The sequence below is a fragment of the Capsella rubella genome, unplaced genomic scaffold, assembly GCF_000375325.1.
Source record: "Capsella rubella cultivar Monte Gargano unplaced genomic scaffold, Caprub1_0 scaffold_2, whole genome shotgun sequence".
Taxonomy (NCBI): Eukaryota; Viridiplantae; Streptophyta; class Magnoliopsida; order Brassicales; family Brassicaceae; genus Capsella; species Capsella rubella.
In genome coordinates this window covers 1213024-1239143 of record NW_006238922.1, presented here as the reverse complement: position 1 = coordinate 1239143, position 26120 = coordinate 1213024, and the positions used below count along the sequence as shown (strand labels likewise).

The window sequence follows — 26120 nt, the reverse complement described above, 5'->3', positions numbered from 1 at the left end:
CCTTCCTCTATGGAGAAGCAGTGGATACATGACGTGACAAGACAATGCGATCTTTCTGAATCAGATTTGACTGATTGAGAAAATGGATCTCCCAGAGAAGAGGAAACTCAGTGACTAGTCTGACTATTCCAAGAATCCGTTTACTTACCAAATCCAAAATCACAAAGAACCAAAATTTGGGGGAAACAACAAACTATAAGACTGATTACGTTTACAATTCTTCAATTAACAAAAATCCAAAAGAATTAGTAAACTATATCCTAAATTTTAGCTGTTAAATCAAAGTTAACCATAATAAAACCAACACACTTCCACAATCATATGATCCAAGAACTTATGCCAGAGATGAAGCAAGATTTTGACTCTAACCTCGAAACTTTAAAAGAATTTAGTGAAACTAAAGCCTCTCAGGGAATACTAAAGATCAAACACTACTAGGTAAAATGCATGCTTACATGACCAATCTAAGAACTCAGGAGCTGCATTGCATCCTTCCAATCCATATCTGTAGTTCAAAAAACCATAATCTAATACATGATACTAAAATCCATCCTGAAATCAGATAATACATAATCCATATTGGTTGCGAATGAACAAGGCCACCAAAATTCAGAAGATAGATGATTTAGAAAATTAAAATTATAAATTGCATTCACATGTCTACTACTTGGCTGCATTGTTGTTTCTAGGCAACCAATTCAAACTTACATTTGAAGTTGCTTTTGAAGTCTTAAAATCAAGGTTTCAGATACTCAAAAATAAAAGCAAAATCCTTGACAAGCCTTTTAATCTATGAAACAAAATCTCCGGTGAAAATAGACATCAACTCAGGCATCAGCTCCTTGTTATCATGGTTCCTCACATACCTCTTTAAGAAGATCTCATTGGTACATACCAAAACAGATGCTACTGGAGGGAGTTTACTTCTGGGAAATCCTTTTGACATCAGAGCTTTAATTACATTACACCTCGGGACAGTCCTCTTCTCCAGGCTGTATCCAAGTACCTGAGGGACTGAAGCCACAGACTTAAGTGGCCAATTCATGTTTTTCACCAGAAATTCAGTCTTTTTCTTCATCGTCTCTGCAGATAAAATAAGACACTGAGGAAAGCCCTTGACCATCATAGCAAATTCATCTCTGGTGAATCCTAGGCCTAGAAATGTTTCAATGGAGTTCAATATCTTCTGCTCTGAAGCACCAATGCATTGCGGAAACTTCTTCATCACTGAGAGGACCTCGTCTTCAAGTAGTCCGCACTTCTTCAGGGTTTCAAATATCTGACCTATCTTCTTCTCCGAACTATTCAGAAAGTCAGGACACTTCTTGAACATCGCCCAAACATCTTCCACAGAAAAGCCTAACCTTTTATAGCAATTGACCTTTTCCTCTATTGTTTTGTCGCTGAATCTGTAAACAACCTTAAGAGCATGGACAAACTTTGAGGTGGTTGGATCAAAACCCATCTCAACAACCTTCTTGAGTGATTCTTCAAAATTTTCTTTGCCACAGACAGGTTGAGCATCAGAGATGAGCAAGGAGAATAACAACTTCTGAGGCACGCCCAATTCTCTCAGAACCAAAACATTTCTGATTTTATTCCCCTGTCTATTACCTTCTGGCAAAGATTGACTTAACTTTTCATTCTTAGAACTCTTATCCGCTTCCAAAACCTCTTTGATGAAATCATAGTATCTGCTTATAGTTTTGCCAGCGTTCTTCCCCAAGATTTCAGGAACAGTAGAAACAATCTGAGTGAGCTCAGAGCTTGAAGCTCCTCTGGATAGCAAAAACTGAAGCTTGGGACCAAGGGACTTCTCAGCATCAGCTATAAGTAATTTTGGATAGTCCGTAATGATGGTGGAGATCTGAGAATCTGTAAAACCATGACTCCTCAAAAGACTCAGAACCGAATCAGGATTACCCTTTTCCTCGAAGCTGACTTTCTTTGAAATCGATTCAGCTATTTTCGTATTTAAACCCAATGACTCAACGAGGTAAGAGACTGTAAAGTTCTTACCTTTACGACCATCTCGAGGACTCAAATGTGCATCACTAACAGAGGAGAAGGAATTGGATAAAGAAGATGTATTTTGCACAAGCTTCACTGCAAATCTCAAATTACGCCATTTCTGCAACTCGCCCAACTTTTTCCCATGGAGTATCAGAGAATACATGACAAAGGCAACTCAAAACTACGCACAGACACACAAGAGAAGGAAGAACAGAGCACAACAAATCCCACAGTGTAGAAACGATTCCACCAAACTATCAGTTTCAATTCCAGAAGACGATTTCTACTAAATTTAGAATTGAGCGAGGAGGAACGATTCACTCATCGATCAGTGAAGTGAATCATATCACTCATTCACTTTTAGAACCAGACTCTCAAAAAAAAAAATGGGGGAGGCTAATAAAAATGAGATCTTTAGGGTTTAAGCAAACCGCAAAACCCCTCTCTATTAAAATTCTCAAATTTTGTAAGAGTTTTTTTTTGCAGCTGGTAAGAAATTACAAATTTTACCAATTACAAACATCAATAAATTGTCTTTTTACATACACTACAATCTTTGTCAATCTCTAGAGTGGTGAAAAGTGAAAACATGTTATACAAAAGTTTGATTAGTCTGCAGTAAACCTGAAAGATTTAGAAAGTATACATGACAAGCAATAATGTGTACAGTAAAACACATGTAATATTGAACACTGATGTTTCAGTATCATAACAATGTACTCTTATTCATATGGGTGCAAGGAGTAACAGAGAACTTTGAAACAGTGAATTGTACTTGTATCATACATCAAGTTAGCGTCCAAAGGAACCTGGACTGGGAAACAGAAAGAGAAAGATATTCAGAGTCTGGTTCTTTACATGAGCAGTATCTTGAATGTAACTTGTTAACATGTCTGCGAATTGGCTGCATTGCTTTCTCTAGGCTGATATCAGAAAAGCACTTGAGACCATCATCAAAACTCATCTCTGCTGAATCCTAGGCCTAAAAAATGTTTCAGCAGAATCCAATATATGCTGTTCTGAAGCACATACGCATAATCAATTCAGCCTTGAGTCATGGCTTTACCAATAGAATGATCCTCAAAATTGCAAATTATGAATTTTAAAGAAAACACACAGGTTCGTAGCCTTGAGTAGCCACAAAATGGTCACGGCTGCTAGTTGGAACACCAAGGGAACAGTAAAAGGTAGAACTTATCATGAGGTCAAAACAAAGATTAAAAACACTTTTGGAGAAGAAAGCTTTTGCCAACTGAAACCTCACCTGAGGTGTGCACATACGAGCTGCCTTTTGTGACTGCCATTTTCTGATGATTCAAATAGTGACTGAAACGAAACGTTTCTAGAACAAGTTTGTTTCAAAAAGGTTTCTGAAATGAGTACAAATTCCAAAAAACAAGAAAAGTTTATAAAATGAAATTCACATTTGTCATTTTCTAAAATGAATAACGTCTCTGAAATGAGTAACGTTTATGAGATTCACTTCAACATTTTTCATTTTCTGAAAATAGTAACTTTACTGAAATGAGAAAGTTTTAAGAGCTTCAATTCACATTGGTCATTCAGCTATTACTTCCATTATAAATAAAAAAAATTGTTTTTGAGTTTTTGAGTTTTTGCTAATGACAATGCTCTAACAAAAGTAAAGTTCAGATTAGTCAGGAGAATTCGGTTCAGTTTGGTTATTTCGTTCAATTTGGTTAATTCAGTTCTTTTTTTTTTTTAATTAATTGTGAAAGTGCTGTCAAAATAACCGAAACGCAACGGTGTTTGGTTTGGTTATAAACAGATTTGGTTATTTTGATTTTGCCGAAATTGGACCAAAATTCTTTAGAATCTCGAATAATGTTGGTTAGTTTGTTTGGATAAATTTGGATAGATCAGTTAAATATTTTTTGCAAACTGGTTATTATCCTTAACTATATAATTATTAATTATGATAAAAAGTAATATATAATATATAATATGATATAAATCTACTATATACCAAATTCATTTCATCTAATAATATTTTCCGTCAAAATTACATATAACGATTATTAATCTGGGTCTCGATCATATCTGATATATTTACTTTTATACAATCAAAAGATAATAATGAAGCACACACAAATAAGTACAATAAAGGAGCCCATGCAACGCACTCTAGGGTTTCACTTTCACTATTAGTGAAGATTGCGTCCGTCGTCATTAATTCACCCTCTGGAGCCGAAGTCATGAAAACAGAGCAGCAAAACGTGTCGGAGGAGGATCTTGTTGCCGTCACCGAACGCAATACACGACTCAAGACCTCAATCAATGGTCGAGAACCAATCCCAGTTGACCTAACTCTCGAGATATGTTCGAGGCTGCCGGCAAAATCAACATCAAGACTTCGCTGCGTATCGAAGCTATGGGATTCCATCCCTCGCCTCCCCTACTTCACGGAGTTGTTCTTGACCAGGTCTTTGTCTCGCCCGCGTCTATTGTTCGCTTCCAGAAAAGACAATCATGTGTTCTTCTTCTCCTCACCTCAGCCTCAAAATCTTGATGACAACAACTCCTCTGTTTTAACCGCCACTTATCATATGAAAACTCCTTATCATGCAACATCATTTGAAAGATGTAGTTCTGTCAGAAGCTTGATCTTTGTTGGAGATGAGCGGATTTTAAAGGAAAAGAAGCATAAGGTCTCGGTGATATGTAACCCTAGCACGGGACAATCTGTGACCTTACCCAAACTCAAGACTAGGAAGAGGATTGGGATGAGGAGCTATTTTGGGTATGAGCCTATCGAGAAACAATACAAGGTATTGTCCATGACTTGGAAGTTTGATGAAATAGGAAGCTCTGAGGAGCATCAAGTTCTGACATTAGGAACTGGTGGTAAACTTTCATGGAGAAGGATCAAATGTTGCATACCACATTCTTTTTATTATAATTATGACCATGTATGCATCGATGGTGTTTTGTATTATCCAGCGCTCAAAACGTCTTCAAGGGATTGCATAATTGTTCTTTTTGATCTTAGGTCGGAGAAGTTCAGATTTGTTGAAGACACAGATCCTCTCACTGATTCATATTATTGTTCACCTCTGATAAACTACAATGGTAAATTAGGCTTACTTCTGCATTAAAGGTATGATGGTATCCATGGAAGCTGTACAAGTATTAGGTTTCGGGTTCTAGAAGATGCCGAAAAGCATGAGTGGTCGGAGCATATATATGTATTGCCTGCTTTGTGGAAGAATATCGTTGGAGGAGAAGACGCAGTTTTACGCATTGTTGGAGTGACTCGGACAAACGAAATTGTGTTGTCATTTCCCTATCAATCCACGCCTCTTGTGTACGTTTTCTACTATAATACCGAGAGAAACGAAATCAGAAGAGTCGAAATACAAGGGATGGAAGCGTTCATGGGTCATTACATTTACACCTTTCTAGACCATGTAGAGGATGTTAATGTGAGGCATATATGAAAGGGTTTTTAATTCATCAAGGCTTTTATAACTTTTGAGATTTTTTTTTGAGCTTATTATAAAACTAGGCACTATTTTGCTTCTAACTTCGGATTTAGGTATTGTAACAAGTAAAGCACTAAAAAAAGTAAGAAAACCAATTGTACATGACATTATTGCCCCGGATGTTTTAAGCGGCATAAGAGGCTGACGTCATCGAAATTAGGCAAGTTGTTAAACGAAGATAACTTTTTCATGAACGGGAAATCATCTAGAATGGCGCACATGAATTTATGCCAATCATGTGGACTAGAAGTAAGCTACGAGAGCTAAATTTAGGTTATTTAGGGTCTGTGGTGAACTCCACAATATTAGATGAAACAGAGAGAACTAAACCCAGAGTTGGTAGCTACTAAACCCAAGTAGAACCTATAACTTTGATTTTAGTATAGCAAAACTAGTTAGTATAAAAACATATCATTTTAACGTAGATTATTTGAGTGAAAAAATATTCACTAAAACCTAGTTTAAGAGACTAAACAACCCAATCAAAATTAGTCATGTCATTTAATTAAATAAATTAAAATAATTAATATTTCTAAACCTAAAACAAAATTTAATTTATAAACTCCACAATTTAATTTTGTTTAATAACAAAATATAAACTCTAACCACTATTTTATCAATCCAAAATTAGATATAATATCGTTTAATTACAAAATCTAAACCCTAACCACTATTTTATCAACTTAAAGCAAAATATAATATCGTTTAATTACAAAATCTAAACCCTAACCACTATTTTATCAACCCAAACCAAAATATAATCTCGTTTAATCACAAAATCTAAACCCTAACTACTATTTTATCAACCCAAACCAAAATATAATCTCGTTTAATTACAAAATCTAAACCCTAACCACTATTTTATCAACCCAAACCAAAATATAATCTCGTTTAATTACAAAATCTAAACCCTAACCACTATTTTATCAACCCAAACCAAAATATAATCTCGTTTAATTACAAATCTAAACCCTAACCACTATTTTATCAACCCAAACCAAAATATAATCTCGTTTAATCGCAAAATCTAAATCCTAACTACTATTTTACGAACCCAAACCGAAATATAATTTTGTTTAATTACAGAATCTAAACCCCAACAACTATTTTATCAACCCAAACCAAAATATAATTTTGTTTATTTATAAAATCTAAACTCTAACCACTATATTATAAACCCAAACCAAAATATAATTTTATTTATTTATAAAATTTAAACTCTAGCTACTATTTTATCAACCCAAATTGAATGTAATTTTCTTAATAAAAATCTTACAAAAAGTTTTCCCTTAATTTGTTTTATTTATTAATTTTGATTTTGATTTATTTTTAAACAGAAAATGATATGGCATGTTATTGTATTTTGATTGATTAATTAAGAATAGATGAAAATCCAAGTATTTTTCAAGAATTAAATAGTATGGGAGATTGAATAGATTTGTGAAAGCAGAATGAGTTCTACTGTGTATTTTCTTTGCGTGGACATCATCTTTTCACAACAATTTTTTTTTTATATAACCCAAATAATTTTGAGTGTTTAATCAATTTTGTCGTATGTGGAAACTGGAAAATCATTAGTGTAACAAAACCATTAGCATCAACCATTGAGTATGAGTCGTATGATGTCATATATTAAGGATAATATAGTAATTTTGGAAAACCGAAGTACCTAAATCTGAAGTTCAGTAGGCACAATAATTCTTTCCGAAAGGCATCCGTATTTCTATTATTTTTTTGTAAATAACTCTTTTTTTTTTGTAACAAAGCTAGTTTGGCCCTTCCTCCTCCATTTTTTCAGTTTTTCAGTTTTCGATAATAGATTCATTTCCTTACTCTTTACGGTTTAAAATGATATATGGTGTCGCTTTGAAATTATCCAAATTTGATTAGTCATCTCCAAATATGACATTGGCTTTCTTTGGATGCTTAAAGCTAATTCACATTACCATATGACGTAAATAGTAACTTAACGGACTTAGAAAAGAGATTTTCGATATCACAACTTGTTATTGTCATAATCTGTACGAAAACGGGTTGGATCACGTAGTTCTTATTATGTTAAAGCAGCATACATGGCTACAAGAACAGTTATGTATTAGTAAACGACCAATTAGAATCATACTATGATAAAGAAGCCTAATAATTTAGAATATTTTTTTCTACTCTGGATTTCATAATTATTTTCTACTATGGCTCAAGGGTTCAAAGGGTTTCAGTGAAAAACATTTATCAAAAATATGACTCTAACAGGAAAAAAAAAAAAAAAGTATGATCCACTATGAGATATGAGATAGAAAAACGGTAAATGGAAGCAAAGTAAAAGAGAGAAAAATAAACGATTCAAAACAAGTAATGTTTTTTTAGGCCATGAATGTTTTGTAGTTTTTAAATGAGTTTTAGCTTTTGGTTTTTGGTTTTTGGCTTTTGGTTTTTAGTTTTTTTAGTTTTTGATTTTTGCTGTAGATTTTAATTTTTGCAAAATCTTGAATGGTAATTTGTTTAGTTTTTGGTTTTATATGAAAAAAATAAAAGTTAATAATCAATAAGAAAATGTCACGTAATATTGTTAGAAAGCTGAAAAAATGGTTTTTAGATTCTACGAAGGAATTGTTAAAATCTGGAAAAAAAAATTTCCCTAAATTTAAGGAAATCACTTTTACTAAAATCGTGAATGACAATTTTTTTGGTTTTTTAGAATCAAAAACCAAAAACTAATCTAAAAACTGTTGCCATTCAAGGCCTAGTTTTTGAATGGTTTTAGCTTTTAGTTTTTGGTTTTTGGTTTTTTTAGTTATTGATTTTTGCTGTAGCTATTAGTTTTTGCAGAATTTTGGAAATAAAAAAATAAAAAATTAATTAAAAAGAGTCACTTAATATTTGTTAAAAAGCATAAAAATAATTTTTTTAGATTCTATGAAGAAATTAGTATAATCTCCTAAAATCTAATTTTCTAAATTTTAAGTAGTCTACTTTTGCTAAAATCATGATGACTAATTTTTTAGTTTTTAGAATCAAAAACCAAAAACTATTATAAAATCGGCTAACATTCAAAGCCAACATTTGTCTCAAGGCTGTCCATTTTAGTTTTTAAATCTAATTACAGTTAGTCATTAGTCATCGTACTAATTAAGTATTTGTTTACCATGTTTACTTATATTTTTTAAGTATTTGGACTATAAAAATAAAAGTTTAAGAAAATATACATTTCATTGACATATAAATTTTTTTTTTCTTCTAAATATAATTTTTCTTTTTAATAAGTACATAATATTAAAAATAATAAAATTAAAAAATATTAATTATGGAGATATTTAATTGTGATTGGATGTTTAAAACCATCTATCTGATAATTTTTCAGTCAATAGTACATATATTAGGAATTATTATTCTGGGAGCCTATTATTTTTTATATCTTTCTTTATCAAAAAGTTAATAATGAATACACATTAAAAAGAGCCCGTGCAACGCACTCTAGGGTTTCACTAAATAATGAAGGTTGCGTCCTTCATTCTCCCTGTGGAGCCGAAGTTGCCGTGACTAGTCATGAAAACAGAGCAGCAAAACGTCTCGGAAGAGGATCTTGTTGCCGTCACCCAACGCAATACGCGAGCCAAGACCTCAATCAATGGTGGAGAACCGATCCTTGTTGACCTAACTTTTGAGATATGTTCAAGGCTGCCGGCAACATCGATATCAAGACTTCGCTGCGTGTCGAAGCTCTGGGATTCTTTCCCTCGCCTCCCTTACTTCATGGAGTTGTTCTTGACCAGATCTTTGGCTCGCCCACGTCTATTGTTCGCCTGCCGGAAAGACAGACATATGTTCTTCTTCTCCTCACGGCAGCCTCAAAATCTTGAAAATAACAAATCCTCTGTTTTAGCCGCCACTTATCATATGAAAGTTCCTTATCATATGAAAATTCCTTATCATAGTTCTTCATCTGAAAGATGTAGTTCTGTCAGAGGCTTGGTGTTAATTAGGGATGAGCGGGTTTCAGAGGGAAAAGAGCGTAAGGTCTGGATGATATGTAACCCCAGCACGGGACAATATGTGACCTTACCCAAACTCAAGACGAGGAAGAGGAATGGAGTAAGAGGCTATCTTGGATATGAACCTATCGAGAAACAATACAAGGTATTCTCCGTGACCTGGACGATTCATGGAACTGAAAACACTGAGGAGCATCAAGTTCTGACATTAGGAACTGGCGGAGAACCCTCATGGAGAAGGGTCGAATGTTGCATACCGCATTTTATTTTTTCTCCATATTATAACCATGTATGCATCAATGGAGTTCTATATTATCCAGCGATCAACAGGACTACAAGGTGTTCCATAATCATTCTCTTTGATTTTAGGTCGGAGAAATTCAGAGTTGTTGAAGTTACTGACCGTCCCACTATTTCTGATTTTTGTTCACTTCTGATAAACTACAATGGTAAATTAGGTTTACTTCGGTTTCAAAGTTATGATGGTGGTATCTATGGAAGCTGCAACACAAGTATTAGGTTGCGGGTTCTAGAAGATGCCGAAAAACATAAGTGGTCGGAGCATAGATATGTATTGCCCATTTTTTGGGAAGGGGAAGACACAGTTGTACGCGTTGTTGGAGCGACTCGGAGAAATGAAATTGTGTTTTCATGTTCTCAATCCACGGGTGTGTACGTTTTCTACTACAATACCGAGAGGAACGAAATCAGAAGAGTCGAAATACAAGGATTGGAATCGTTTAAGGGTCATACCATTTACACCTTTCTAGACCATGTAGAGGACGTCAATGTGAGGCATATGTAAGGGTTTTCATTAAGACTCTTATAACTTTTTGAGATTTTTGTCAAAGCTAGTTTGGCCCTTACTCTTTACTCTCGTGATTTTTTCAGTTTTGGTGTCCGTTTGAAAATTTTCCAAAATTGATTAATCATCTCCAAATATGCGATTGGCCTGTTTCTTTGGAGGCTTAAAGCTAATTCACATTACCATATGATGTGCATAGAAACTTAAAAGGACTTAAAAGCTTTTCGAACACAAAACATGTCTTTAAAAGCTCTTTTGCTACATCATATCAAACCCAAAAAAAAGTTACAGTTTTTAAGTTATCTTCAAAGTTGGATTGCATATAAGAAGAAACGGTTCAGATCCGGATCAAACTGAGATTAGAGCGGTCTAATAAGCAAAATCCTTGACAAATTTTTAATGTTATAAGACACGATTTTGGGTGAAGATAGCCATTAGCTCAAGCACCAGCTTTTTATCATGCTTCACCACGTACCTGTTTAAGAAAACCTGATCATTACATGCCAAGATAGACGCCAATGGAGGTAGTTCACTTCCAAGTGATCCTTTGGACATGAGAACTTTAATGACGTTGCACCTAGGTACAATCCTCTTCTCCATGCTGTAACCGAGTACCTGAGGGAACAAAGTCATGTCCTTTAGTGGCCAATTCATCTTCTTTAGCACAAACTCAGTCTTCTTCTTCAACAGCTCTGCCGAAATTCCAATCAACTGAGGATAGCACTTGACCATCATCACATACTCATCTCTACTGAATCCTAAGCCTATAATTGTTTCCCTGGAGTTCAATATCTGCTGCTCTGAAGCACGTAAGCATAGTGGATTCTTCTTGAACACGAACAAGACCTCATCTTCGCACAGACCACACCTCTTTAAGGTATCAAATGTCTGACTTATCCTATGCTCTGAGTATCCAAGAAAAGTAGGGCACTTCTTGAAAAGTTCCCATATCTCGCTTACAGTTAAGCCAAACCTTTTATAAACACTGAAGTTTTCTTCTAGTCTTTTCTCGCTCAATCCGTAAACAATGCATAAGGCTTCCACAAACTTTGGGGTGGTCGGATCAAAACCCATCCCAACAACCTTCTTGAGTGATTCTTCAAATTTTTCTTTTCCACAGCAGACATGTTGATTAGAGATGAGCAATGAGAATAACAACCTTTGAGGCACACCCAATTCTCTCAAAACCAAAATATTTCTAATCTTATTCTCCTGCTTACTACCCTCTGGCAAAGAATGACACAACTTTTCAAACTTTGAACTCTTATCCGCTTCTATAATCTCTTTGACGATATCATAGTATCTGCCAACACTTTTTTCCCCTTTCATTCCCAAGATCTTAGGAACTTTCGAAACAATCTCAGTGACCTCAGACTTTGAAGCTCCTCTTGACTGCAGCAACTTAAACTTGGGGCCAAGGGATTTCTCAGCATCTGCTATGAGCAATAGTGGGTAATCCGTAACGATGCTGGATATCTGAGAATCTGTGAACCCATGACTTCTCAATAAACTCAGAACAGAATCAGGATTTCCCTTCTCCTCAAAGCTGACTTTACTTGAAATCAATTCTGCAACTCTTTTAGCTAAACCCAATGAATCAACGAGGTAAGAGACTGTAAAGTTCTTACCTTTTCGACCATCTCTAAGGCTCACATCAGCAGCACTAGCAACAGAGGAGAACGAATTCGAAAAAGCAGATCCATTTTGGAAAAGGTTCACTGCAACACTCAAATTACGCCATTTCTGAAACTGGACCAACCTTTTTCCATGAGGAATCAAAGAACTCATGACATTACAATGCGAGACTGACAAATACTTCAAACGGGTTCGAGCACAAGCTGTCTTGTTAAATTCGAGAAAAGTTACAAACAGATTCTCAAAGCATCAGTGACTCACTCATACATCGATGAGTGTTCGAGAAACCCCAAAGTGGTAAAAATCAAAATTTGGGGAGGGAGGACGAACGAAGAAAAAACTAGGGTTTAATGGTGGTTTATGACCAATCCATCCTGATTTACAATTACAAAAGTACCAAACCGATTCATGTTTATGACTCAATTAGTAACGATTGTTACATTGAGTTGTGGGCTTAGTTCTCTCTCTTGGTCCAATCTGAATTCATAAGGTAATATGGGCCAGTCGCTACACAAAAGCCCACTTAAGATTTGTTGCGCTTGACGGAAGGGTTAGTGCTACAAAAAGAGCCGAAGAAGAGAGACGTGAGAGAGAAGTAAAATCCCAGAGAGCCGAGGAAGAAGTTTAATTCGAGTCTTCTTTAATATAAAGTTGAGAAGAAAATATAATATTCATTATAAAAGCACAAAATATTAAAAGATATTTTCATGCTAACATATAAAATGCTCAAAATATTAACATCTAAATCTATATTTGGTAGAAACCCTAACAGCACACGTTTCTCAATGATTTTTCACCGCACTTTCGTTTACGCCTATATTTCGACTTATACTATACACACTTAATTTCTCAATAATTAATGAAGATAAAACTCAATAGTTTTTCTATACAAACACAATCAAAGTTTTTAAAAAGTAAAGTATGCTATAGTGAAAAAAATAAGTAGAAAATAAAATACGAACCAATTACTCATAAACAACATAATAAACTCCCGCGCGTAGCGCGGGCAACCGACTAGTCTATATATATAAAGTTAGCTTTTTTCTCTCTTCTCCTTAAGCCACATCATCATCCACCTCATTTTATTCTTTAAACCATATTTTTGTTTAAATATTAAAATAAATTTAAAAGATTCATTTAGTACATATTGATGTTACTTATTTAATTAATAGAAAGTTTATATAAATAAAAATAAATTATGTAAAAAATGAAATGTTAAAATAAGAAAAACAATACTTTAATTTTTTATTAGTGGTAATAATATAATTCAACTTTCATTTTAAATTGATCATAATTTAATATTTTAAATATGTTACTGAGTTTTAGAATGGAAGTAAAATTTAAATTTATGGTAGACTAAAACAACATTTATGTAATTGTATATATAAAATTATAAAGAAGAAAAATAAAATGAAAGTGAAATATTAGTTTATAACATGATCAAAAAGAAAAAAAATGATATTTTATAAATTGAATCAAATGCTTTTAATCCAAATTTGAGTATTGAAAAATAATAATTAAAGAGAAAATAATTATAATATTTTTGAAAATCAATTAAAAATAATAATAAAATATCACTATATGAATAAAAAATCAAGGAAACAAAATTATAAACCTCCCGCGCGGAGCGCGGGTCAACTGCTAGTATAATATAAAGGATGCTAAAATTTTGATAATGTCAAACACGACTCGTATAAAATGACAGAGATCAAATAGACCATATATTATTATCCTGATTTATAGGTCGTGCCATAACCATTATTATCCCCTGTCCCTTCGAATTAGTAATTTAATCTTTGATTAAAGATATATTTTCAATTTGTCACTATATAATTATAAATGACTATGCCTTTAATATGTTTACAAATCATAACTGTCAATTAAATGGTTAAATAATAGTAATAAGGACAAAAATATTACTTGGTGTTGTTGTTATTTTTATAATGTTTGGACTTAGTTTTCTATAAATTTCTTCACTATATAATATGTATTTATTCCCCCTACAAAGAGAACAACATATTCTTGAAATTTAATTATCAGATTCAGACTCAGATCATCTAAACTCTAGAAAGTTAAATTAATGTCGTGCAATACAATAGTTATCTTCCCTTACTTCGTCGTCTCTCTTATCCTCTACGGCTTCGCATCATGTGCAACATTACCCAAAGAAGAAGGTATTTGTACATTTATGTGGATGTAAACTATACATATGTTTTGAGTCAGATGTAAATGATTCTTGAGGTTCTTTAAATTTTGCAGTGGACGCTTTAAGAGGAGTAGCCAAGGCGTTGAAGAAGGAGAATTGGAAATTTAATGTTGATCCATGCGACGTCGTTGCTTCATCTGAAGGTGGATGGAGAAATCCTAATCCCTCCGAAGGATTCGAAGACGCGGTTACTTGTAACTGCTCTTCTTCTATTTGTCATGTCACGAGCATGTATGTTTCGGACATTTCTCAAAAAATACTACACTTTTTAGGTTTTATTTCGTAAAATATCAAGTGATAATAGCTTAATTGGTAAAGATCTCTAACAAAAGCTTATAGATCATCGTTTATACCATTCTTAATGACAGCAAAATAATTTTTTAATGACAATTTATACCATTGCCTAATCAGATTATTTCTATTATGTCGATCACACATACGTGTCTGCATGATATTGGCGTAAAAACATAAATAACCTACATTTTTGTGACAGAGTTCTTCAGGGACAGAACCTTCAAGGTTCACTACCAACAGAGTTTTCAGGACTTCCTTTCCTGCAAGAGATGTAAGTTCATGTTACTACAATCTCTGTCGCCTTACTACTATATAAACTAACTTTAACTCTCACACTCTTCTTTCTCTTCAGTGATTTGTCTAGAAACTATCTCAACGGTTCCATTCCTCCAGAATGGGGAGCTTTGCCACTTGTCAACATGTATGTATACCATTATCTCTATTCATATACACTATAGATTGATTTGATTGAGTATGTTCGTTTAGTGATGAAACTTTTTGCAGCTCGCTACTTGGAAACCGGATTAGTGGTCCTATCCCGAAAGAATTTGGAAACTTTACAAACCTTAGTAGTCTGTAAGTACACTTCTTTGATAATTTATCTATTGAGGATAAGTGTATATTTTGTATAGTTTGAGCACCTTTGTGCAAATATATGTAACTACTTAGGTTAAACTTCTCTTGTAAGTATATAAGGCTTGGCCTACGTTGAAATAAAGGGAGAGATCGATTCATACAAACACGATTTCTTGACATGGTATCAGAGCAAACCTATTTTTTTTTAGGTCATACGATCCTCTGTTTCCTCTCTACTTTATTTTCTTCACCTTCTCTTGACCTTAGTATCATCGATCTATTCCTCTCGAGATACTCTCTAAACATGTCGATTGAAGAAGATGGTTCCTCCGTCACTAAGCCACGCACCCCACGGACAGAGTCAACACGCCGCCGAATTGATCCCTATGATCTCTCGTCGGGTGATAATCCAGGCTCTATCATCTCACAACCACAATTGCGAGGCTCTAACTATGACGAGTGGTCTCTCAACATAAGACTTGCCTTACGTGCAAGAAAGAAGTTTGGTTTTGCGGATGGTTCGATCCCTAAACCAGCTGATGATTCGGATGACATTGAAGATTGGTGGGCGAATAACGCCATGGTTGTCTCTTGGATTAAGCTCACGGTGGCGCCAGATCTTAGCAGCTCTCTCTCTCACCATGAAGTTGCCTTCGATTTGTGGACGCATATACAAAAGCGTTTCTCCGTGAAGAATGGCCAAAGAGTTCAACGTTTGAAAACTGAACTTGCTAATTGTCAACAGAAGGGTACTGCTGTCGAAGCTTACTACGGCAAGCTTACTAAGCTTTGGACAAGTCTTGCTGATTTCCAAAGGGCAAAGACAGTGGAAGAAATTGCAAAGGAACGAGAAGAGGATAAATTACATCAATTTCTTATGGGCCTTGATGAAAACGTTTTTGGTGCCGTGAAATCTTCTTTGCTTTCTCGTGATCCTTTACCATCTCTGGATGAAGCTTATCAAGTGGTAACCCAAGATGAGGAATTGAAGCGTGCGAGTAGGCTTATGGAAGAACGCAACGATGGAGTTAGTTTCGCAGTTCAAACAACGTCTCGTGCACGACCACAAACTGTTGTCCGTGATCCTTCGGTGGTATGCTCGAGTTGTGGTAGAACGGGTCACCTTGCTGAGAATTGCTTTCGGAAGATAGGCTATCCTTGGTGGTGGGGTGATCGACCGCGTACGAAAGGTGTTCCTTCACAGCCGGTTCCGTCGGGTGCTACAACTGGCGATCGTCGCCTGCTCACATCTACTCCTCCGACAACCAAACGGATTGATTCTGCTCATGCAAACCAAGTGGTGACAACGACACCAATGTTTCAAGCTAATGCGGCCATCACGGATGCTGATCGTGTTGGACTTATCGGCTTAGATGATCATGAGTGGAAGGCTTTAAAACAGATGCTAACCGAACGGTCCTCGGGTTCGGGTGATCGACTCTCGGGTAAGTTTTTTATCGAATCATGGGTTATTGATACTGGAGCTTCTAACCATATGACGGGCTGCATTGATTTTCTTGTTGATGTCTGCAATATGGCTCCGGTTTTTATTAAACTTCCTGATGGGAGGTTTACTACCTCTACTAAACATGGCAAAGTCTCTCTTGGTTCTCAACTTGAGTTGAGAAATGTGTTCTTTGTGGATGGTTTGCAGTGTCATCTTATCTCTGTTTCTCAGTTAACTAGAGATAGGGGTTGTATCTTCCAGTTCTCTGACAGACTTTGTGTTCTCCAGGACCGCATCACACAGATGGTGATTGGAGCCGGTGAGCAGTTGACTGGTCTCTATTTCTTTCGAGGCATGGAAGCCGCAGCAGTGACACAAATCTCGGATTCAAAACCATTGGATATGTGGCATCGACGCTTGGGTCATCCGTCTTCTAAAGTCATGGAGATGTTGCAGTTATCTAATAATACTAGTAGGAATGTTTTTGATTTCAAGTCTTGTGACGTTTGTATTCGTGCTAAGCAGACACGTGACTCTTTCCCGTTGAGTATTAATAAGACGAGTACGGTTTTTGAATTGGTGCATTGTGACTTATGGGGTCCATATAGAACTACTGCGATTTGTGGTTCCCGTTTCTTTCTTACGATCGTAGATGACTTCTCTCGCGCCGTGTGGCTTTATTTGTTACCCTCCAAGTCGCAAACTGCTGCTACACTACGTGAGTTCATCTCTCTTGTTGAACGACAATTTGATAAGAAAGTTAAAACTATTAGAAGCGATAATGGCTCCGAGTTTTTAAGTCTTGGTGGTTACTTTAGGGAACGTGGTATACTTCACGAAACTTCTTGTGTTGGAACTCCTCAACAAAACGGGCGTGTAGAGCGCAAACATCGACATATACTCAACGTTGCGCGTGCTTTGCGTTTCCAAGCTAATCTACCCGTTCAGTTTTGGAGTTATTGTGCTCTTACTGCGGGCTACTTGATTAACCGGACACCAACTGCAGTTTTAAATGGAAAGACTCCATTTGAAATGTTATATGAACGAGCCCCACCAATGAATCATCTACGGGTCTTTGGTTGCCTATGTTATGTACATGATCAACGTCGGGACGGTGATAAGTTTGCTTCTAGGAGTAATAAATCTGTTTTTCTTGGTTACCCGTTTGGGAAAAAGGGTTGGAAGGTGTATAACCTTGACAGTGGTGTGATATCCGTCTCTCGTGATGTGATTTTCATGGAAGACGAGTTCCCGTATGTGATTGATAATGCTCCACATGTGTCTTCTTCTCTGCCTTCTCCGAATTCACACTCTCGGATATGTGAAGATGACGACAGTTTTGTTGAAGAGTCTCCCGTGATATCGGCTGTCGAGAATACATTGTCGTCTCCTTCACCTCTTGCGTCGTCTTCTCCGGTTTGCGAACCTATACCCACGTCACCAACTACTCCAGTTTCGGGTTCTGCTCCTTCTTCCCCGGTTTGTTCTTCATTGCCGGTAGCGACGACACCTCCATTGTCGTCGTCTCCAAGTTCAGTTGCTGATGACTCCATGGTTGTTGTTTCTGATCCGGATTCTCCTGAGGTAGAGGTGCCTATGGGCAAGGGGTGTCGTGCGAAATTTGCTCCTCTCAAACTAAAGGACTATGTTACTAATACGACGATGGCAATGACGGATGGTGATTTTACTGATACTAGTTGTTATCCGATTGAGTTCTATGTGGATTGTTCTCAATTTTCGGATAATCACCGTGCTTTCCTAGCAGCTATTACGGGTGGGGTTATTCCCCAAACTTTTGATGAAGCTGTCTTGGATGAGAATTGGCGCGATGCTATTCGGGGAGAGATTGATGCTCTAGAAGACCGTGGTACATGGACTGTTGAAGCTCTGCCTCCGGGTAAGAAAGCTTTGGGTTGCAGGTGGGTATTTACTTTAAAATATCGATCTGATGGTACACTAGAGAGATACAAGGCCCGGCTCGTGGTTCTTGGCAATAATCAAACCGAGGGTTTAGATTATAAAGAAACTTTTGCGCCCGTGTGTAAAATGACCACCGTACGTACTTTTCTTGAGGTCGCGGTGTCTCGTGATTGGGAGGTCCATCAGATGGATGTTTATAATGCCTTCTTACATGGTGATTTAGATGAAGAGGTGTTCATACGTTTTCCCCCGGGGTTCCGAACATCCGATAAAACACAAGTTTGCCGTCTCCATAAATCACTTTACGGTCTTAAACAAGCTCCCCGTTGTTGGTTCGACAAACTCTCGACTGCTTTGAAAGCGTATGGTTTTGTGCAATGTGTTAAGGATTATTCCTTATTTACATTTGCTGACTCGGACATTCGCATACACGTTCTTGTGTATGTAGATGATCTCATTGTTACCGGGAGCTCTCTTAAGGTTATTGACGCGTTTAAGGAATATTTGAGTTCTTGTTTCCGAATGAAGGACCTCGGCATTTCCAAGTACTTCTTGGGTATAGAAGTGGCTCGTAATGCTACAGGTATGTACTTATGTCAACGGAAGTATGTGCTTGATATTATATCTGACGTTGGGTTACTTGGCGCCAAACCGGTTTCTCACCCTATTGAACAAGATCATAAGCTCGCTTTGGCTGGTGGTGATCCTCTACCGGATCCGTTCCCTTATCGCCGCTTAGTAGGTCGTCTCATCTATCTAAGTGTCACACGTCCGGATATCTCATACGCTATACACATGCTTGCTCAATTTATGCATGCTCCCAAGGAAGCTCATTGGGAGGCTGCCTTGCGTGTGGTTCGTTATCTCAAGAACAATCCCGGCCAAGGTATATTGTTACGTGCTAATACGGATTTGCGTCTTACAGCCTGGTGTGATGCGGATTATGCAGGCTGTCTTCTGACTCGACGTTCTCTCACGGCCTGGTTTATTCAGTTAGGTGGTTCTCCTGTTTCTTGGCGAACACACAAGCAAGATGTTGTCTCTCGCTCCTCCGCTGAATCAGAATATCGTTCAATGTCTGAAACGGTTTGTGAACTCCTCTGGCTGCGTGAGTTACTTATGGCTCTTGGTGTTGACTGCTCTTATCCGATTCCTCTCCATTGTGATAACCAATCTGCTATACATATTAGTAAAAATCCGGTCTTCCACGAACGGACAAAGCACATCGAGTCGGATTGCCATTTCATTCGGGATGAGATTGTGAAGGGTGTAGTTGCTCCGCAGTACGTTTCTACACGAGCTCAACTTGCGGATATTCTCACTAAAGCTCTTGGGCGTAAAGAGTTTGAAGCTTTCTCTCCCAAGTTGGGTATTTGTGACCTCCATACTCCAACTTGAGGGGGGGTATTGAGGATAAGTGTATATTTTGTATAGTTTGAGCACCTTTGTGCAAATATATGTAACTACTTAGGTTAAACTTCTCTTGTAAGTATATAAGGCTTGGCCTACGTTGAAATAAAGGGAGAGATCGATTCATACAAACACGATTTCTTGACATTATCTCCTCTAACAATGTTTGTATTCATTGTTTTCGGATCATTTGGTGTAGTGTCTTGGAATACAATCAACTCTCAGGAACATTACCTCCAGAGCTCGGGAATCTAAGGAACCTTCAAAAACTGTAAGAATATTTTTCTCCAAGTTCAACGTTTCTTTAAACTTATTTTTTTTGGTCTTTCTTCATGTTGAGACTCTTTATCCTCTTTGTAGCCTTCTTAGCTCTAACTACTTGAGTGGAGAAATCCCAAGTACATTCGCCAAACTTACTTCATTGACTGATTTGTAAGTATTCCTCTGCTTTACTTCATGGATATTCTAACTTTTAAACTCAAATTATATGTTTTGTCTCTTTGATTTATATAGCCGTATAAGTGACAACCAGTTCACTGGTACTATACCAGATTTCATCCAGCACTGGACAAAACTTGGGAAACTGTAAGCATTACTTTCGACGTAAACTTTCCATATCGGTATTTTTTTACTTATAAAAGATTGAAATGTTTGTTTTGCTTCATCAATAAGGGTTATACAAGCAAGTGGTTTAGTTGGACCTATTCCTAATGCCATTGGTCCTCTGAGAAAGTTATCAAACTTGTAAGTACACAAACTTTAACGTGTTAATCACCTTAAGTGATGTATATTAACTCTGTTATACATTTTAAATTCTGTAGGAAAATAAGTGACTTGCCCGGACCTGAATCTCCTTTTCCCCTGCTACAAAACATGACATCGATGAAGACATTGTGAGTTTGAGCCTAAGAAGTATTTGGTAATGGTTTAAGTTAGCTAACTACCATTTCTTCTCGCTGTTCATTGCAGGGTTCTTAGGAACTGCAACCTTACAGGAGACTTACCTGCCTATTTTGGAACGTTTACATCCTTTAAGAATTTGTTAGTACTCTTCTTTGGCAAGTATGACATCAAATTACGAAAGACGACAAAAAAAGAATTAAATCTGACATATTTGTGAGACTATTTTGTGTAGAGATCTTAGCTTTAACAAGCTGAGTGGACCAATCCCTGATGGATATGCCACTCTTTCAAATGTAGACAACATGTATGATGCTCTCTTCTCTCTTCTTTCTTTTGTTTCATTTAAAAAGATTCTATGGAGCTATGTTTAAGTACTTGTCATTTGTTTTGCGATCTTGTAGATATCTTACAAGTAACATGTTAAACGGGGAAGTTCCAAGTTGGATGGTAGAGAAAGGAGACACTATGTGTGTTTTGTTTATTTATTTCACAGTTATTTCTTTGTATTGACTACAGCCTACAGGAGAAGTAACTTTTTCTGATCTTGGTTTCTATTGTATCTTTGGTTGCAGTGATCTTTCTTACAATAACTTCTCCAAAGATGTCACAACCCGAGAATGCCAACGAAAATCCGTGTAAGAAGAACATTTCAATGTTCTCATGCATGCCTTCAAATTTGCTATAAAGCTTACGGTACTCCTTTGTTCTTCTTATTTGCAGGAATATGTTTTCAAGTACAAGCCCTTTAGTAGCAAATAACACGTAAGTCTTTCTCATAATTTTAAAAAGCTTTGGCTATATATAATGTAGACTCACTATAAATTTTGATATTACATTACGCTTTGCTACAGCTCAACTGTTACATGTCTGAGTAACTATAGATGTCCTAAAAGTAAGTCTTTGAAGCTATACTTTATATATATACATTACAAAACCATATTCTGCACATCTGATTTGTATTCGCTTATTAATCATATGTTCTCAGCTTTCTATGGCCTCCATATAAATTGTGGTGGTAATGATATAGCAATCAATGCGACTAAGTATGACGCTGACACATGGGATACACCGGGGTTTTATGATAGTAGAAACGGCTGGGTTGCTAGCAATACAGGACACTTCTTGGGTGATGATGGGTCTAACGATGGAAAAACCTTTCGGGCGATGAATACATCAGTGCTTGAGTTACCTGATTCTATGCTTTATACACAAGCCCGCCTCTCAGCCATTTCCCTCACTTACTACGCGTTGTGTCTTGGAAATGGAAACTATACAATTAATCTTCATTTCGCTGAAATTATGTTTAATGACAATAATATGGGACGACGATTTTTTGACATATACATTCAGGTATTTTGATCACAACTTGTTTCATAAAGGTTTGGAAGATTTTTATTATGCTTATATTCAATTTGGATGGTGTGATAATGTGCAGGGTAAACTTGAGATTAAAGATTTTAATATTGTAGATGAGGCCAAAGGTGTTGGAAAGGCTGTGATTAAGAATTTTTTTATTATGATTACAAATGGGAAATTGGAGATTAGATTACAATGGGCTGGAAAAGGAGCTCAGCCTATAAAAGGTGTCTATGGTTCTCTTATATCGGCTGTGTCTGTAGATCCAAGTAAAGTTTTCAAACTCAAAAAAAGATTTTGCCTTTATATGAGTGTTTTTGTCTCTTGACTTCATCTCCCATGACATTTCTGTAGATTTCATTCCACCAAAGGAACCTAGCACCGAAACGGGTGGTGGGAGATCTGTTGGTATAGTGGTTATTGGTGTAATTACTTCGACGGTGTTTCTTGTGCTTTTAATAGGCAGTGTTTTATGGTGGAGAGGTTGCTTAAGACCCAAGAGTCAGATGGAAAAAGGTACATACAAAGACTTGCTAAAAATAGTCTTGTTATTGACATTCCAATTCATTTAAAGTATTCGTCTCTTCGTTTCTTCTTAACCTCAGATTTCAAGAAATTAGACTTCCAGGTCAGTTCGTTCTCACTGAAGCAAATCAAAGTTGCCACGGATAACTTTGATCCTACAAACAAGATAGGAGAAGGTGGTTTTGGTCCCGTACACAAGGTAAACATCATACAATGAAATGACATTGTTATGTGGTATAAGCCAAAGATTTCGACTAAGCGAGCTTCCCATTGCCAAAAAAAGTACATAGCAAAGATGAAGGATATATGACATCTATGGTTTGTCCATTGTACAGGGAACGTTGACTGATGGAACCGTGATTGCGGTGAAGCAGCTATCGTCAAAATCAAAACAGGGGAATCGAGAGTTTTTGAACGAGATTGGTATGATTTCGGCTCTGCAGCATCCGCATTTGGTTAAATTATATGGATGTTGCGTTGAGGGTGATCAACTCTTGCTAGTTTACGAGTACTTGGAAAACAACAGTCTCGCGCAAGCCCTTTTTGGTTAGGCCATCCCTTTTAACTTAAAACGTTCTATATCCCATCCCTTGGTTGTTTTTGCTCAAGAAATTTTTTTGTTTCTATCCCATCCATTTAAAGGTCCTCAAGAGACTCAGATACGACTAAACTGGCCAACGAGGCAGATGATTTGCATGGGGATAGCAAGAGGACTAGCTTATCTCCACGATGAATCAAGACTCAAGATAGTACATAGAGATATCAAAGCCACTAATGTCTTGCTGGACAAGGAACTAAACCCAAAGATTTCAGATTTCGGACTTGCTAAACTCGACGAAGAAGAAAACACACACATGAGCACAAGAATCGCCGGAACATAGTGAGTTAAATTATATAAATCAACGACAAACAAAAAGTTTCAGCAAAATAAACCTTTTTTTTTTACCTCTTGCAGTGGATACATGGCTCCAGAATACGCAATGAGAGGCCATTTGACAGATAAAGCTGACGTCTACAGTTTTGGTGTTGTGGCTCTTGAAATCGTTCATGGAAAGAGCAACACAAGCTCAAGATCCAAAACCGATATATTCTACCTTCTTGACTGGGTATATATATGATCACCATTTCACCTCTAAAACCCTAAATAACAAAACCCTAAACCAAACTCATTGTCTTCCACAGGTACACATCCTAAGAGAGCAAAACAAACTGCTGGAAGTAGTGGATCTGAGGCTAGGAACAGAATACAACAGACAAGAAGCAATGAAGATGATTCAGATAGGAATCCTCTGCACCAGTCCAGCTCCTGCGGAGAGACCATCGATGTCGACGGTGGTGAGTATGCTCGAAGGACATTCGACAGTGGATGTTGAGAAGCTCCTAGAAGCTTCGTTTAGCAAAGGAAGCAAAATAGACGAAGAGAGAGTGAGAGCAATGAAAACTCATTACGGTATGATAAGTGAAGAGGAGGAGATTACTAGTATGACGGATTGGACTACATCAAACACCAATACCAACACGACCACCGGTGATCTTTACCCCGTTCAGCTTGATTCATCGTATTGGAACACCAGATCTTAATCATGGATTACGATTTTTTACCTTTTTCCACTTTTTTGTATTGTTTTGATTTTGAATATACACAACTTGAGAGTTAAGAAAGCAAGCAAACTTGCGTAACAAGCAACAAATTTAATATAGGAAAGTTTCTTCTTTTTTTTTCTGATGGGGCGACACACCAAACCCTAATTCCATCTCATCATCTTATTGTATATCTTCTCTCTCTATCTATACAAAGTCTCTTAAAAAGAAGTAAACAGAAAACTTAAAAAGATGGATCCAAAGGAGAAGAAACAAAAGCTTGACACATCAGGTATCGCAAGTCCCTCTCTGTCAAAGAATAAAGATTTGGTAATCTCAAGTCCCTCTCTATCAAACAATAAAGATTTGGTAATCTCAAGTCCTTCTCTATCAAAAATTGATGTGGATGAAGCGATGAAGAAGCAAAACGATGTCACTATGTTACTTGCTGGGAAAGTAATCCCTGCCATAGCCAAAAACTCTAATTTCGTCTTCTCTCCTGTAACAATCAACGCGGTACTCACCATGGTTGCTGCTAGCTGCGATGAAGAAAGTGAAGAGCTAAGATCCTTCATCCTCTCTTTCCTTAGGTCTTCTTCAACCGATGAACTCAACGCAGTTTTCCACAAAGTCGCTTCCGTTGTCCTCGTTGATGGAAGCGAAAAAGGCGGCCCCAAAATCGCGGTCATTAATGGAGTTTGGATGGAGAAATCTTTATCTATTAGTCCCTTGTTGAAAGATCTCTTTGAGAATTTCTTCAAGGCTGCTTTCGAGCAAGTTGATTTCCGATCCAAGGTTAGTTCCTTATTTCTCTATCTCTATTCGATTTTGAATTTTCTTGATTAGGTCTATGTCAAGAGATGTGTAGATCATATCAAATTGCTTATAATCAACATAAGTGATATGATCTTTGGTTCTTTTTGGTTGTAGTTTTGATTTTATGGTTTTTTCGTTATTGAAGGCTGAAGTAGTTCGTATGGAGGTGAATTCTTGGGGATCACGTCACACCAATGGTCCTATCAAAGATCTTCTTCCTGATGGATCAGTTACAAGCCAAACCGAGTGGGTTTATGGAAACGCATTGTATTTCAAAGGAGCTTGGGAAACAAAATTCAATAAGTCAATGACGAAAAGCAAACCTTTTTACCTTCTCAATGGAACATCAGTGTCTGTACCATTCATGACAAGCAGTGTTAAACAATACATTGAGGCTTATAATGGCTTCAAGGTCCTCAGCCTTTCTTATAAACAAGGCCTTGACGTCGATATATACCGCGAGTTCTCAATGTACTTCTATCTCCCGGACAAGAAAGATGGATTGGATCATCTTTTAAAGACGATGGCATCTACTCCTGGATTCTTGGATAGTCACATTCCCAAAGGCAAAGTTGAAGTTGGTAAATTCAGAATTCCAAAGTTTAAGATCGAATCAGGGTTTGAAGCTTCAAGTTTTTTCAGTGACATTGAGCTTGATGTGTCTATGTACCAAAAAGTTTTGATTGAGATCGATGAAGAAGGTACTGAAGCTTTCACTTTCGCTGCTGCTCAGCGTAAATACTTTGGGTGCGGTTTCGTGAGGACGCTAGATTTTGTAGCAGATCATCCATTTGTTTTCTTGATTAGAGAAGACCAAACTGGAACTGTTTTGTTCGCTGGCCAAATCTTAGATCCTTCTGCTTAGGACCGGCCTTTACCGGATCAAGATTTTGGTATTTCAAGATATGGTTCTTCTCTAGTTTTTTTTTTTTTAATTATTTTTTCTTCTTCTTAAGTTATGATTTGCTGAACTATATATTAATCCGTTTGGACCGGATTAAATTTTATTTAAATGTTTTTAACAATCAAATATTCATACATATAGAGATGATATAACTATATAAGATTTAGACAAGGCAAAAACATGTTTCTTTAGGAAGGTCAATGGACCCTGGAGATAACTGGCATGTCGCACGTGCAG

General features: G+C 36.7%; 6 protein-coding genes across 6 annotated transcripts; 4 read left to right on the top strand and 2 right to left on the bottom strand.

Annotated features, from left to right (window-relative positions):
- Window positions 1–624: 624 nt before the first annotated feature.
- Window positions 625–2399, bottom strand: LOC17894963. The gene has a single exon (XM_006300403.2). The coding sequence runs from the start codon at window positions 2174–2176 to the stop codon at window positions 791–793; it is 1386 nt and encodes a 461-aa protein (XP_006300465.1). The 5' UTR covers window positions 2177–2399; the 3' UTR covers window positions 625–790.
- Window positions 2400–4229: 1830 nt separating this feature from the next.
- Window positions 4230–5471, top strand: LOC111831906 (putative F-box protein At2g19630). Its single transcript, XM_023787462.1, has 2 exons — window positions 4230–5103; window positions 5182–5471. Exons 1-2 carry the CDS (start codon window positions 4230–4232, stop codon window positions 5469–5471), a joined length of 1164 nt encoding a protein of 387 aa, XP_023643230.1.
- A 3588-nt stretch (window positions 5472–9059) lies between these two features.
- LOC111831905 (F-box protein DOR-like) lies at window positions 9060–10310 on the top strand. The gene has a single exon (XM_023787461.1). It carries the CDS (start codon window positions 9060–9062, stop codon window positions 10308–10310), a length of 1251 nt encoding a protein of 416 aa, XP_023643229.1.
- Window positions 10311–10531: 221 nt separating this feature from the next.
- On the bottom strand, window positions 10532–12284 carry LOC17894442 (transcription termination factor MTERF4, chloroplastic). The gene has a single exon (XM_006302175.2). The coding sequence runs from the start codon at window positions 12096–12098 to the stop codon at window positions 10713–10715; it is 1386 nt and encodes a 461-aa protein (XP_006302237.1). The 5' UTR covers window positions 12099–12284; the 3' UTR covers window positions 10532–10712.
- Window positions 12285–14025: 1741 nt separating this feature from the next.
- Window positions 14026–24163, top strand: LOC17896598 (probable leucine-rich repeat receptor-like serine/threonine-protein kinase At3g14840). The gene is made up of 24 exons (XM_023788087.1): window positions 14026–14119; window positions 14205–14382; window positions 14645–14716; window positions 14798–14866; window positions 14950–15021; window positions 19998–20069; window positions 20159–20230; window positions 20312–20383; window positions 20471–20542; window positions 20620–20691; window positions 20768–20839; window positions 20934–21005; window positions 21103–21168; window positions 21274–21336; window positions 21422–21463; window positions 21553–21593; window positions 21687–22051; window positions 22137–22326; window positions 22412–22573; window positions 22663–22781; window positions 22918–23128; window positions 23225–23462; window positions 23538–23688; window positions 23765–24163. Exons 1-24 carry the CDS (start codon window positions 14026–14028, stop codon window positions 24161–24163), a joined length of 3036 nt encoding a protein of 1011 aa, XP_023643855.1.
- Window positions 24164–24415: 252 nt separating this feature from the next.
- Window positions 24416–25844, top strand: LOC17895091 (probable non-inhibitory serpin-Z5). The gene is made up of 2 exons (XM_006301606.1): window positions 24416–24958; window positions 25125–25844. Exons 1-2 carry the CDS (start codon window positions 24416–24418, stop codon window positions 25842–25844), a joined length of 1263 nt encoding a protein of 420 aa, XP_006301668.1.
- Window positions 25845–26120: the final 276 nt, after the last annotated feature.